The 12,555-nt window shown below is 39.0% G+C and overlaps 1 protein-coding gene across 3 annotated transcripts in view; it reads right to left on the bottom strand.

The window, feature by feature from the left end:
- LOC115421154 (UPF0575 protein C19orf67 homolog) overlaps positions 1 to 10,474 on the bottom strand; it is a 20,635-nt gene extending 10,161 nt beyond the window's left edge. The window contains exons 1-6 of one of the 3 annotated variants that reach the window (XM_030136898.1): positions 10,194 to 10,474; positions 7,199 to 7,343; positions 3,476 to 3,654; positions 960 to 1,104; positions 292 to 376; positions 66 to 210 (exon numbers count right to left, since the gene is read on the bottom strand). In XM_030136898.1, the coding sequence (XP_029992758.1) occupies positions 66 to 210; positions 292 to 376; positions 960 to 1,104; positions 3,476 to 3,654; positions 7,199 to 7,343; positions 10,194 to 10,271 (777 nt within the window). In that variant the 5' untranslated portion in view covers positions 10,272 to 10,474. Of the gene's footprint in view, positions 1 to 65; positions 211 to 291; positions 377 to 959; positions 1,105 to 3,475; positions 5,060 to 7,198; positions 7,344 to 10,193 lie in introns of those variants that run through there. The other 2 variants (XM_030136904.1, XM_030136891.1) reach the window with 2 other exon arrangements.
- Positions 10,475 to 12,555: the final 2,081 nt, after the last annotated feature.

Here is a 12,555-nt window from a genome sequence, read left to right as displayed (position 1 = left end):
ACACAAAGACAACAAATCAGGCTTTGTGAAGCGTGAATGTGGTTAAATTGTGCAAGAGGGTTTACCATTTTGATGATCTCAAGGGACGGAGGTGCATGTGCATGCATAGCGCTCTGAGCAGTGGATTCCAGGTCATCAAAGTAAGGCTGACAGGTGTCCAGGAGTTTTTCCACTGCAGTAGCAAGAGCCTCTTTGTCTATATAACTCTGTCTGTCAGAACACACACAGCAACAGTGAAACAGCAGAAAGATTAGGGTGAAATAAGTGTGTTACAGTGGGCTGGGGTCCTACCCATTGACAAGGTCGTGGAGCAGGTCATCGGCAGCTTTCATGCAGTATAGTGCTGCTCTAGTGTACAATGCTACAAGGTTGCTCACTGGTGACAAAGAAATGCACACTAGATTAACCGAGTACACTTACGTTATGTCAAGAATGACAAGAGGAAGAGTTGTACTGTTCTAAGTATGATTTCAGCTCCTGATTCATTGTCATTGTTCACACATTAAGATAAGACAAAATATGACTTTATTGATCCCACCATGGGGAAATTTCAGAGTTAGCAACAAAAAAATACAGGACACAAAGTGCAGAAAAAACAGGCAGAAATATACATGAGGTCAATATAAAATATAAAGGGAAAAACCTGCTATTTATATAAATATTCATACAAATTTAAAAATGATTTACATATTTAAACATAGTTGCACATGCACACGGTGTGATAAGGATATTAAACCTGTTGCTGTCCGTTTTTTTTTTTTCGTCTGCTCCTCAATCTACTATGACAAGAAGTAACACAAGTGATAAAGCACATTTTTTGTGTGATCATTTAAAGAATGCAAAGTGGTACACTGTGGAATCCTACACCCCATAGTGTGCTACTTTAACCTGGTGGGATGGGACAGGAGGTTAAAGTGTGTTGCTGGAAACAGATTACAATGATAAAATAAAAATAATACCAAAGGAAGAATCTGGACCACTGGCTCTATCAGTGCTGCAGGGTTGGGATGTTCCTGAAATGTTATGTTTGGCTCGAAGATGCCCCCACATTGAGGAGGTGTTGTCATTGTATGCCAGCTTTAGCTGGCACAGCGAACATTGTACCTGCAGACAAAGAAAAACACTGAAATATGACCCTGAGCAGGATTGAGCAGGATTAAGCAGTCAGAAAAAATGATTGATCAGTCAATTTAAAAGCAAGAAATGTTCGCACTGATGAATCAGATGTTGATTTGGCACATACACAAAAAGAAATCCCTCTTGGGGCCCCCTGACAGTCATATGGCTCAATAATATAACTCAAAAATGCAATAATGTCATGCATCAGCCAACAATGGGCTGATACAGGATACAAAAGACATGTAAGAGTAAAAAAAGCTGGATTTCAAACTTTACATGATGGCCCTCATGATAGGTAAAGTAATACTTGTGATAATGCAGGTAGTACAATGAATTCACTTTAATACAGGAGGCAGTTGTATATTTATACCAGCAGGTGGCAGTACTCGCTCAGTTATACACCAAACTGCAACATTGGCAGGTTTAGCAGCCTCTTAGGACATACAAATTTTAAGTAAAATTCTGTTAGCTTAAGTTTCTAAAACAGTTGACATGTCACCAATCTGGCAACAAAGCACGTTTATGAAATAGCATCAGTTGATGGTGTTGTCATGGTCAGATACAGGAGAATAAACTGGACCAAGCAGAGTCCAAACCAAAGCCTTGCTGGAAGTGAGATACATATATGAAAACTTAGACACTGGTGGCTGAACCAGAGCGAAAACAAACTGGTATCCGCTGTCACTGCTAGACTAGATCAGACCAATCTGCTGAAAAGGCCATTTTCAAGAAACCCTTTTAGAGACAAAAGAGAAATAGCTGAGAACCAAAGACCTACACCCAAATTAGATTCATTAAGTCTTAAAGACCTGGCACCTTCCAAATGATTTTTTCCTGTATATTTAACTTTTCCTATAAGTGATTTATCTCCGTTTATTATATTATCCTCTGGATTTTTTAGACAAAAGCATTTTCCTGTATTTAATTTGCTGATCATGTAGATGTTCATAAATGCTCAGAGTATATCCAAAGGGTAATTTATCAAAACAGAGAAAACTGAGGAAAACAGGACTTTTTCAGTAAAAGTACATTCATTAACTGAACATAAAAACAAGTGTCTTCAAGCGCTATTCATTAAACTACATAGGTTTTAGTGGTGAATCAATGCTGCGGAACAGGGGTTCCCAAAGTGGGGTACGTGTACCCCCAGGGGTACTTGGAGGAAGCCCAGGGGGCACATTAAATAAGTCATCATGTACTGAAAACAAAATAAACAATGAGAATTAATGCTGAAATATAAAACGTAATAAATGCATTCATATAATAAACCTTACACTCCTGACCTTATGTAATTTCAATATTTTTATTTTCTATATTATTATTATTGTCTGTCATCTTGGTTAAGCTTTGGTAACATTTTAAGAACATTTCTGTATTATATTAATCAAGATGAGCTTATTTGAGTAATTAAGTAATTATTTTTTGTTGATGAAAGGTTCATTTATTCATTCATGACTATTTAATACATTTTTCTTAATCAAAGAGGGCACTTTTCAGTTTATATTTTGCACAAAAATTGCTTAGAAAGATTTATTTTTAATATATTAAAGTTAAATATATGTTTGTTTACAAAGTTCTGAAATAAGATAAAGAAGTGGTAAATGATAAGATGAGGCATAATATTGTTAAAATTGCACTTAAAAAAAACTTCAGGTTGTTCATGTTCTTCATATTTTTGTAAAGAATAGTTTGTAGATGTAAACATTTTCATAATGTAATTTTACTTTTTTCACTCTAAAACGCAGAGGAAAGTTTGGAGTTGACATAATTTACAGGTTATTACCCCGCCCCCCAAAGGGGAGGCAAGGGGTGTTGTTTTTGGTTTTGTTTATTTGTTTATTAACACTCTAGCAGCAAAACTATTGATTGAATTCATATCAAATTTGGTTTATAGATTGCCAGTGACCCAGAAGAGATGTGACTACATTTTGGGAAAAGTAGGTCAAAATTCACATTTTTTATGAATTTTTTAAAAATCTTTTGTCCTCTCCCATTTACTTATAATAGGTGAAATTTCACGTCTATAAAAACTTCAATTTTGTTTCAATTTATTCCAAACTTGGCACATATATAGAGACAGTTGATATGCTGACATCAGCACAGGCATAGACATGATGACATCAGCTGATCGATGCCAAAATAAGCTACAATACGTGAGAGGGGAGGGGCTTGTTGTTTACCTGGTACCACTTATGGTATTACGAGTATTTTAGTTACCTGGCCCACTTGAGATTACATTGGTCTGTATGTGGCCCCTGAACTAAAATGAGTTTGATGCCCCTGATCTATATAGTGTTTTTAAGGCAAATGTTACATTCGTTAGAGGTATTTTAACCATATCACAGAACATACTTACCTCATTGGGGGACACCTTTTTGAAATAGACCCATGCTTGTGATTTCTGCTTTCCACTCCTACTCTCCATCCCAGAGGAGTGGGTGGGTTGCAGCTGCCTTGACTGGGTGCTTCCCTCCATATGACTGACGCCACATGGTCCCACCAATGCAACGACAGCCTGTAAAGTGTTGTCCACACCTGGCATAGTAAAAGACACTGCATTAACAATGTAGCCGCCATGCCTTATGGAAAACAACAGGAAGAAAAAGATACGTTTAATCTTCAGTGTTTTCCTTTTCAATATACAAGTACCAAGAAGCTGTGACAGGATGGATGTGGGGGATTTTACAAAGGGTGCTTCTATCTTCATGTGGTAGATGGTGGATGAAGCCTTGTGTAGCTCTTGAAGCTTGTTGGAGCTTGTGACAAACATGATTGCCACACATTTATACAGACTAAATGTCAAAACTTCATAATTTTTCAAGGACTGGTGACAATTTCCAAGCCTGTGTACAGCCTTTCCAGGGGCTATATGTAATATTTCCACTTTTAAATACTGAAAAATAATTAAAACCAAAAAAAAAAATTACCATTAAAGTATTTAAAATAAAGACCTCTGAAGGTACACATAAGATGTTACTGTATTGGATCATACTGACATGAACTGAATATTTTTCACACCGACAAGCCGACAGATTAATGTGACCACTAGAGGGAGAACTGAGTCACTCTTCTGATCTCCCATGGTGATGAAAACACTTTGAATTGCCTTGTGTGTGAATGGTGCTATATAAATAAATTTGCCTTGCCTTGCCTTTGAGCAAAGCATCAGATAGTGACAAAATGGGATGAGAACTGCTAAGAAAAAACTATTAGAGTCAAATACAGACGCAAAGTGATCAAATCTAGAAGCACTGCTGTTGTTTTCACCCCTGGGATACAGCTGTAAATGAAAAGAATGGAGTTTGATGTTGAAATGGAAGTGTTTCTTTTACACAATTGAGTTTGATTATGAGGCTCATGAAGGTATAAAGTTATTGTGTGATGTTATTAACTTTGGTAACTTCACTGTTTGTCGATCCTCGGTTCAGACTAAACTGTGACAGTTCTGACCTTGTTTAGATGATTCCAAACAGATCTTCAGTGCAACTACTGACAGCACAAACTGTAAAATGGAGGTGATTTGTGGTTTTACTGTGGCTGTTTTCTGTCTGTAAAACAGAGCTAAGCTAACAGAGTTACAATGTAAACTATCAGCTGATGTAGTACGTGAAGATTATAAAACAGTGTTATTTTGATTGACTGTCAGCTATGAGTTTCTTGTTTGAAAAACAAAAGTTCTAGGCTATATTTTATTCAGTGAATGACAGTCTGTAGATATGTGGCATTGATTTGTTGGTGGTTTTGTAGTTCTAAATGTGTTCTGGTCAGGGCGGATCAAGAAAATTTTACATGGGGTGGCAGGAGGTCTTGGCAGGGTGGCATGGGAACTGTCATATCAGTACCTGGACTTTTGTATGTTTTGTCTGTCTTGTGTGTCATTTCCTGTTTTATTTTGTTCAATCCTCCTCTTGTGTCATGTCTGGTGTCTTTGCTTCCTCTCCCTGATTGTTTCACCTGTGTTGATTACCTGTCTCCGCCCTGATTTGTTCCACCTGTGTCTCATTGTCTTCCCTCCCTTCTGTGTATATAAGCCCTGTGTTTCCCCCTGTCCTGTGCCAGTTTGTATTCCTCCCTAGTGGTGTGTCTACCTACCAGCGTTTCGCTGATCCTGTTTGTCCGTCTGCCTGTTTGTTCCTGACCCGGATTGTTCCTCGTTTTTTTCTGAGCCTGCCTGACCCCCTCATCGGTACTTCTGCCTGATTCTGCCACACTGGTGTTCGACCTTTTGCCCGGATTCACGGTTAGTGCTTTTGCTTATCCCCTATGTACCGTTGCCTGAATATTAGACTTCCCGTGTATGACCTGGTCTGTCCCCTGACACTTCTCTGCTCGTTCCTAGTCGGGTTCCCCTCGTGTGCTCCCGACCCGGGCAGAGAGTTCCCTTTACTGGATTCGGACGTCGTGACGAATCCACACAACCTAACCTGCGAGGATTCATTCAAGAAACCTTTTTGTGAACTGTCTTTCCTGTCCGTGTTAAATAAACACTCATTAACTGTATTCCTGTCTGTGGGTTGTGCATTTGGGTCCAAACCTTGTGTCACTGGTTCTAACAGGAACGTCCTCAGTGCGGTATGCTCATCCCTCAGTTTTTTTTCTCCAAAATACTAGTAATGATGTTACTTTTTCTTTTCCTTGCAGCCTGCAAGTGTCAAGATGTGAACATTTCAGGGTTAAAATGTATTTTTCTCACTGTATTAGTTATTTTCCCAGTTTGCCAGTAAAGATGTAACTGGCTTTAACTGTTCAGGCTTATTACTACAATATTGATCACACTGTCACTAAAACTTCACCTCCTAAGACCCAGGAGATGTCAGCAAAGTACAAGCTTTTTTTGTTTTTTATTAAATAAGTACCTATATTGGAAACATCATGATGCAACAGTTTTTTTCAGATGCAGTTTTGTACATTTTTATGGAATGTCATTTGTGGTGGACAGTTGTGTTTTTTTTTTTTTTTTTTTTTTTTTTTATAAAGTTGTGAAACTCTTGACCACAAATGTGGACAGAAAACCCATAGCTGGGTCTTAGGAGGTTAAAGACTCTGTTTCCAGACACACACTGTGTGTGTGCAGCACAGCTGACTCAATCATTATACAGGCTCTGTGCGTTTTATGCAGGGGCATAGCTAAGTATTGAAGGGGTCCAGATTGTTTTTCTAATTATAATTTTTGAGTGAATTCACCTTTTATGTCAATACATTGAGAGGCTTTTGGGAATAATGCTGATTTGTTTTTTAGAACATAAAGTTGGGGGGGGGGGGGGGGTCACAAATTGTATTTGACTATAGTGTCTGTTGGTAGCTCAGTCAAACACTTAGTAAACACTTGTGTGTTAGCCACAAGGCTAGCTCTGTGACATGGTTAATCTGTTTTATTTGGAACATTGTTTCAGTCCTAAACTAAGGGCTTTGGAAGGTGAGACTGAAATGGTTCTGTATGGAGTTGAATGTTCATGCCGGGGCCTGGATACTAAACTGTCCTTCCGGAACAAGACCATTCGAACAGTAGAATACTGTGAATGCACAAGGCTGAAGCAGCCAGAGCTGAACTGCTAATGCAGAATAATGAAGATGGTGAATGACTGAAGGAATTTATGAAAATGACTGAATACTTTGTGGAAAACCTAGTGCAAATGTATATTATTGGGACACGTTTTAGAACACCGTTCTGTGAGTAACACTTAGGAGCTCCGGAGTCAAATAGAGGCATGGAAGCAGGAGTCAGACATCCAAAGTTAGGTTTCATTTTCGTTTTCACATCAGTTACTACAAACGGACTTTATGAAGTTTGTTGTCTCGTTTCAAACGTCACTTTGCACATGTTGCCATCTTGACAAAAGAAATGCAGAGTTGTAAAGAGGATCCGCTCTTCAGTCATTAGCCTCTGAACGCCTTGGCCGTAGTTATGCCCTTACGACAGTAGGTGCTAGTGCTCATGGGAAGCAGAGTCTTTGTCCCTTAAAAACACTACTGATTCTGGCCGAAGGTGTCGCTGCAATCCACTTTAAACAAATTCTCTGTACAGGACCTTTAAAGTGTGTTGTTGCGTTAAGATTACAAACGTTAAATACAACTATACCAAAGGAAGGGCCTGCAGCACCGGCTTGATCAGTGTTGAGGGGTTTGGATGCTCCAGCATTTTCATGTTTGGCTCGAATGTGCCTCAGCATTGAAGAGGTGTTGTCGTTGTACGCCAATTCTTGACCACACAGCAAACATTTTACCTAAAAATAAAAAAAAACAAAAAAACATTGAAATATGATGATGAGCAAGAGTAAGCAGTCAAGACAATAATATAATCATGAAGAATAGCAGTAATAATAAATGGCAATAAATGTTAATATGTGGCATACTTTCTGGTTATGGTTGAGTTTCCTATTTAACAGCAGCTTTTGTGTAAAGTATTCAGGACAATTTTTATTACATTACCAGGAAAACCAAGTAATATGTTGAGGACTTGCTTGTTCCTTTCCTGTCTTGTTATGGATAAATATGTTGCCAAGTAAAATACTTTTACTTAGTCAGATGACATGTTCACATAAAATGAGACGAATAACCGTATACATCCATGATTCTTAAACATTACCATCCATGAAATTTTCATTAAAATGAATGTTAAACATTAAAATATTTTTTGACTGAGTCAAACAAAAAATAGAACATTATATCTAAGAGCATTTTTTGATGTTACCACCTTGTTATTTTGACATCTATAGTAACAATACAATAACACATTTAGTGATTGGGGGTAGCATATATGGTTCATTTTCACTGTCACTTCACAGTGCAAATGCTCCAGACTTGAAACTAGGGACTGGCCAGCTGGAGTCTTTGGGTGGAATGTGTCTGTGTGGGTTTTCTCTGGGTACTCTGGCTTACTCCCACAGTCCAACACCATGTACCTTAAATTGCCCCTATAACTACTGCACACAATGATTTTCCCAACCATTTTAAGCCTGAAGTGCATCACTAACATTCTGCTTCCTCCTAGGTCAAATGACTGTAGAATCAATGTGGGGTGCATAATGATTACAGTTGGCTGAGTTTTTAGCAAGTCTATTACAGCTCTTTTAAATACTGTTCATTTATTATCTGCTGTAGCTTTTGCATCATGTTGTTGACAGATATGATAATAACTGCAATTTCCCAGTTTGGGATAAATAAAGTCCATCCATCCATCTGTCTTCTCACAAGAGACAACACTCCTGTGTCTTTGACAAAGGTGCTGATGCAAACACCAATAGAGTTTTGGAGAGAACAATGAATGCTGCCAGCTTTCACTTTTCAGTTGTGGTCTACATTATCAGAATCACCACAGTTTATTAATTGCAGGGGAAATTATTGTGTGATATAGTTTCTCTGTGTGTTACATGGATGTATAATTTGGAATTTGAAGTGATAGTATACAATGTACATTATAGCAATTAACATGGTTAACAATTAATAATTATACACCCATGTAAATGACAGTAACAAAATGTTGTAAATGTATATTGATATATAATGCCTTTATTTTTTATGTTCGATTTTTCAACAAAATATAGCCTTTTCATTTTTAACAGTGCCTCTGTGCTTCATCTTCAAACTATGATGACAAGTAACTTTGAGCAAAACACTGGTGTAGACACAGGCAATACAAACATATTACATGTTAATACAAACATATTATGATTGTATATTGACAGCTGAAAAGTGTGTTTGGCGTTCAACAAAACAGAAACATTTGGTGATATGTTAATATGATAAAACTTCAGTAAAGGTAAGAGAAAAAATGCTCACGAAAACCCACGACTTTTACTGTGCCACCAGTGATAATAATATCCAATGTGAGATGATCTCTGATTTAGACAAATTGGCAACATTTTTTTTTTTTACATGAAAATAGAGTCCTCCACTTAAACCGTTAATAAACAGGGAATAAGGGTGTATTCACACCAGGAAAGTCCGATAGTCCACTTGCTTTAGTCAGGACCAAATGTGTTTTTTTTTTTTTTTTTTTTTTTTGTGCGGTTCAGTTTCACATTGTACATTTTTGTAAGTGGACCAAAATCTGTAAAAAAACACAAAACAAAAAAAACATGTGCTGAGGTCGTTCAGCCATTGGACAGAAATGAGCAGTGTCGATTAAAGTGCTCAGTCCAAAGTGAAAGGAGAGAATCATGGACATTTTGCGTGCTGTTTTTATTATCGTCATAGCAATATGTTTTTTACAGATGCAGACGTTAGCTCAAATGTTTGCGCAACGTCAGGTTTACAGTATTGTCGAACTCATTTCTCAAAGACAAAGACACAGACAGACGTCTACGGAGGACAGCGCTCATGTGCACACATGTTGTGACTGTTGTTCTTATTCACGCAAGACGTAACAGGTATGTAGTGTATCAAAATACTGTTCTCCAAAAGCATTAGTGCTCCGTACTGCTTACCTATGTGCATCTATCCTATAGCACCGTTCAGTTTAGCCAGGGACAGAATTTCTCAATGCAGGTTAAGTTTGCTATGGGTGATAAAGTCGTTTATTATTTTTCTTTTCAAGCACAACAGACAAATCTAACTGAAGTTCTGAAAATGAAATGTCCGCATGTGACTCTTTTGCATAAGCACTAGTGATGGGACTTTTGGTTCTTTGAAGGGTGCCGTTCAATCAGGAGCCGTTCATTTCAAAGAGCCGTTCAAGAGATTCCATTCGTTCATGAACGTCACATCACTAGCGGTCGACAGAACACCGGGCTGCTTTCACACCTCAAACGAACCGCACCAGGGTTCGTATGGTACCGCGCCGAGACCACCTCTTCAGCTGGGTCTCGGTTCGCTTGTTTGGTCCGGAACAGTGTTCGGTGGTTTTTATTCACACCAGCCCAAAAGGTCCGAACCAAGGGAGCAAACGAACTTTAGTCCGTTTTAAACGGACCAAACAAGGCAGGCGTGAGAACACCCTAGTCTGACCTGACCTTATACTATCTGGAAACTTTTAGCCCAGACGGAAAACAGTGTTTATCCCATAATACCTGCAGTCACAAATGACTTAATTTCATCCTACTTGACGTGCTTAAATATATGTACTGTATTTTTACCTTACTGAGGTTTTTTAATTCCCTGAAGTGTTGCCAAACGGGCGATCTCCTTTTTCCGTCTCCTTCCTTGTTCTCCATCCGTCTCCTTGTGCACTCATCTCCTAGGATTACTTCCAGAATCTGCCGCTGTCCTCAGTCGTTCCCTCATTTAGGTGGTGAGCCTTCAGACACAGACCGGACAGATGGGGCGTGCTTGTGCGAGTCAACTCAGAGAGACAACTGAGCGCCGCTGTTTGTAAAGACTCTGGTGGCGCTCGCCGGAGTAGGATTTTGCTCAGGATGCACAGTTCCTCCTAGCAGCACCCAAGTTAAGGCAGAGGGTTGGGTTTACACTTGATGGGCGTGTGAAGCTTCAGACGTCATTTACAAAAACTGACTCAAATGTTGTCTTGGACTTCTAGCAGGCTGCGCTGCAGGGGCCTCATGTATAAAGCGTGCGTACGCACAAAAACCTGGCGTACGCCCTTTTCCACGCTCATGTTCAGATGTATAAAGACTGAAATGACCGTGGAAATGTGCGGTCCTTCACGCCAAGTCCACAGCTGGCGTACGCATGTTTCTAGTGCTTTGGAACCATTGGCGACACTTAGAGGTGACACTGGGAAACTGTTAATAATGTGAAAAAGGTTATTCCTCCGATTGGTGTGCACATCGGAGATACACAGAAGAACAATGAACACACCGGCACGTCATCCTACTGTCAGAGCAGCACATCCACCACCAGAACCAATTAGACCCTGTATCTATCAATGCCAATCCTGCCCGGATGGACATTCAGCAACAGCCATATAAAGAGACAAGGACATAAAATTCATTGGTTGATAAATATAGTGTTCATGTCTGTGAGAACATTTATTAGTCGGTCCAGTCGCTCATTGACTCCACCGATTGTCCTCACGATGTCCTCTGGTGACTCGGGTCAGTACAGACCCATGCCGGTCAGACGGGCATCAGCAGTGGGCTGTGGTGGACCGGAGGACCGGCTAACGCTGGGGAGTCAACAAGAAACCTTTGTGACAGGAGGATGGTACTGCGTCTGACCGTCTTCTGCCTCATTGTTGGAAAATAATAATTTGAGTGATTAAACATGAGTCAAAGTCATTGATTTCCTCTTTGATATCCTGACATGATCACACATGAACCTTTATCTAGTTTGTCTGTGATCAGACTGTTGTATGACCCGTAGAATGAACTAATGTGTGAGATACACAAATACTAAATATATATTCATCTTGGGGGTGATCCGCATCAGCCCTGTAAGAAAAGTGTCACAATATCAGCGACTCTTTCCTCAAACGGTCTCAGTTCGTCTCTTTTCTCCTTCCGCCTGTTTCGGCCTCCGCTTCCACCTTGACGTCATCGTCTGATCCTGCAGACAGGGGAATCCCAGAGGGAATCCCACCTGCAGACCCCGTTTATACTGATTTGCATATTTAAATGTGGGCGTGGAGAGGGAGGAGTCAGGTACTTCAACATATGCGCTCAATTCCACACTGATTGGGATGAATAAAGGAAGTGTACTTGGATTCGGGCGTACGCACAGTTTTATACATCTGGATTTTTTTGTGCGTTCGGACTTTTCTGGATTTGGGCGTACGGCGGGTTTCAGTATGAAATCCACGCAAGTCTTTGTACATGAGGCCTTATAAGGCTTTATAATTTGACATGAGGCTTATAACATGAGGCTTTATAGTTTATTACTAATGTGCAATCATTTATAACTGTTTTTACAGCTGTTTTATAGTTATTGTTATTATATTCTTATTTCCTTTTTCATATTTAATTTTTCTTATATGGGTATATACAGTGCTGTGCTGCTACTGGAACCGGAGCCTTTAGTTTCCCAGAGAGTTCATTTTCAGTATTTGCTGATTATTTGCATAATACTTCATTTTTCTGCTTCACTTTTATTATATTTTACTTTTATATTTACCCCCCCACACACACACACACTTGTCCATGTTTAATAATAACAATAAGAACAACAACAACAGGTGCTTCCAGGTACAACAAACCCAACCCTTTACACATACTGTAGCTTATTTTGGCATCAATCCAGCTGATGTCATCATGTCTATGCATGTACTGATGTCAGCATATCAGTTGCCTCTATATGTGTGCCAAGTTTGAAGTAAATTGAAACACAATTGATGTTTTTATAAACATTTGAAATTTTGCCCATTATCAGTAAATGGGAGAAGAAAAATATTTTATTTATTTATTTATTTATTTCATTTAAAAATTTGAACTTTGACCTACTTCTCCCTAAATGTAATCACATCTATTCTAGGTCACTGGCAATCTATAAACCAAATTTGGTATAAATTGCTGCTACAGACATGTGAATTTTCACCCATTGTAA

The sequence above is a fragment of the Sphaeramia orbicularis genome, chromosome 1, assembly GCF_902148855.1.
Source record: "Sphaeramia orbicularis chromosome 1, fSphaOr1.1, whole genome shotgun sequence".
Classification (NCBI taxonomy): domain Eukaryota; kingdom Metazoa; phylum Chordata; class Actinopteri; order Kurtiformes; family Apogonidae; genus Sphaeramia; species Sphaeramia orbicularis.
This window is presented reverse-complemented; position numbering and strand designations above follow the sequence as displayed.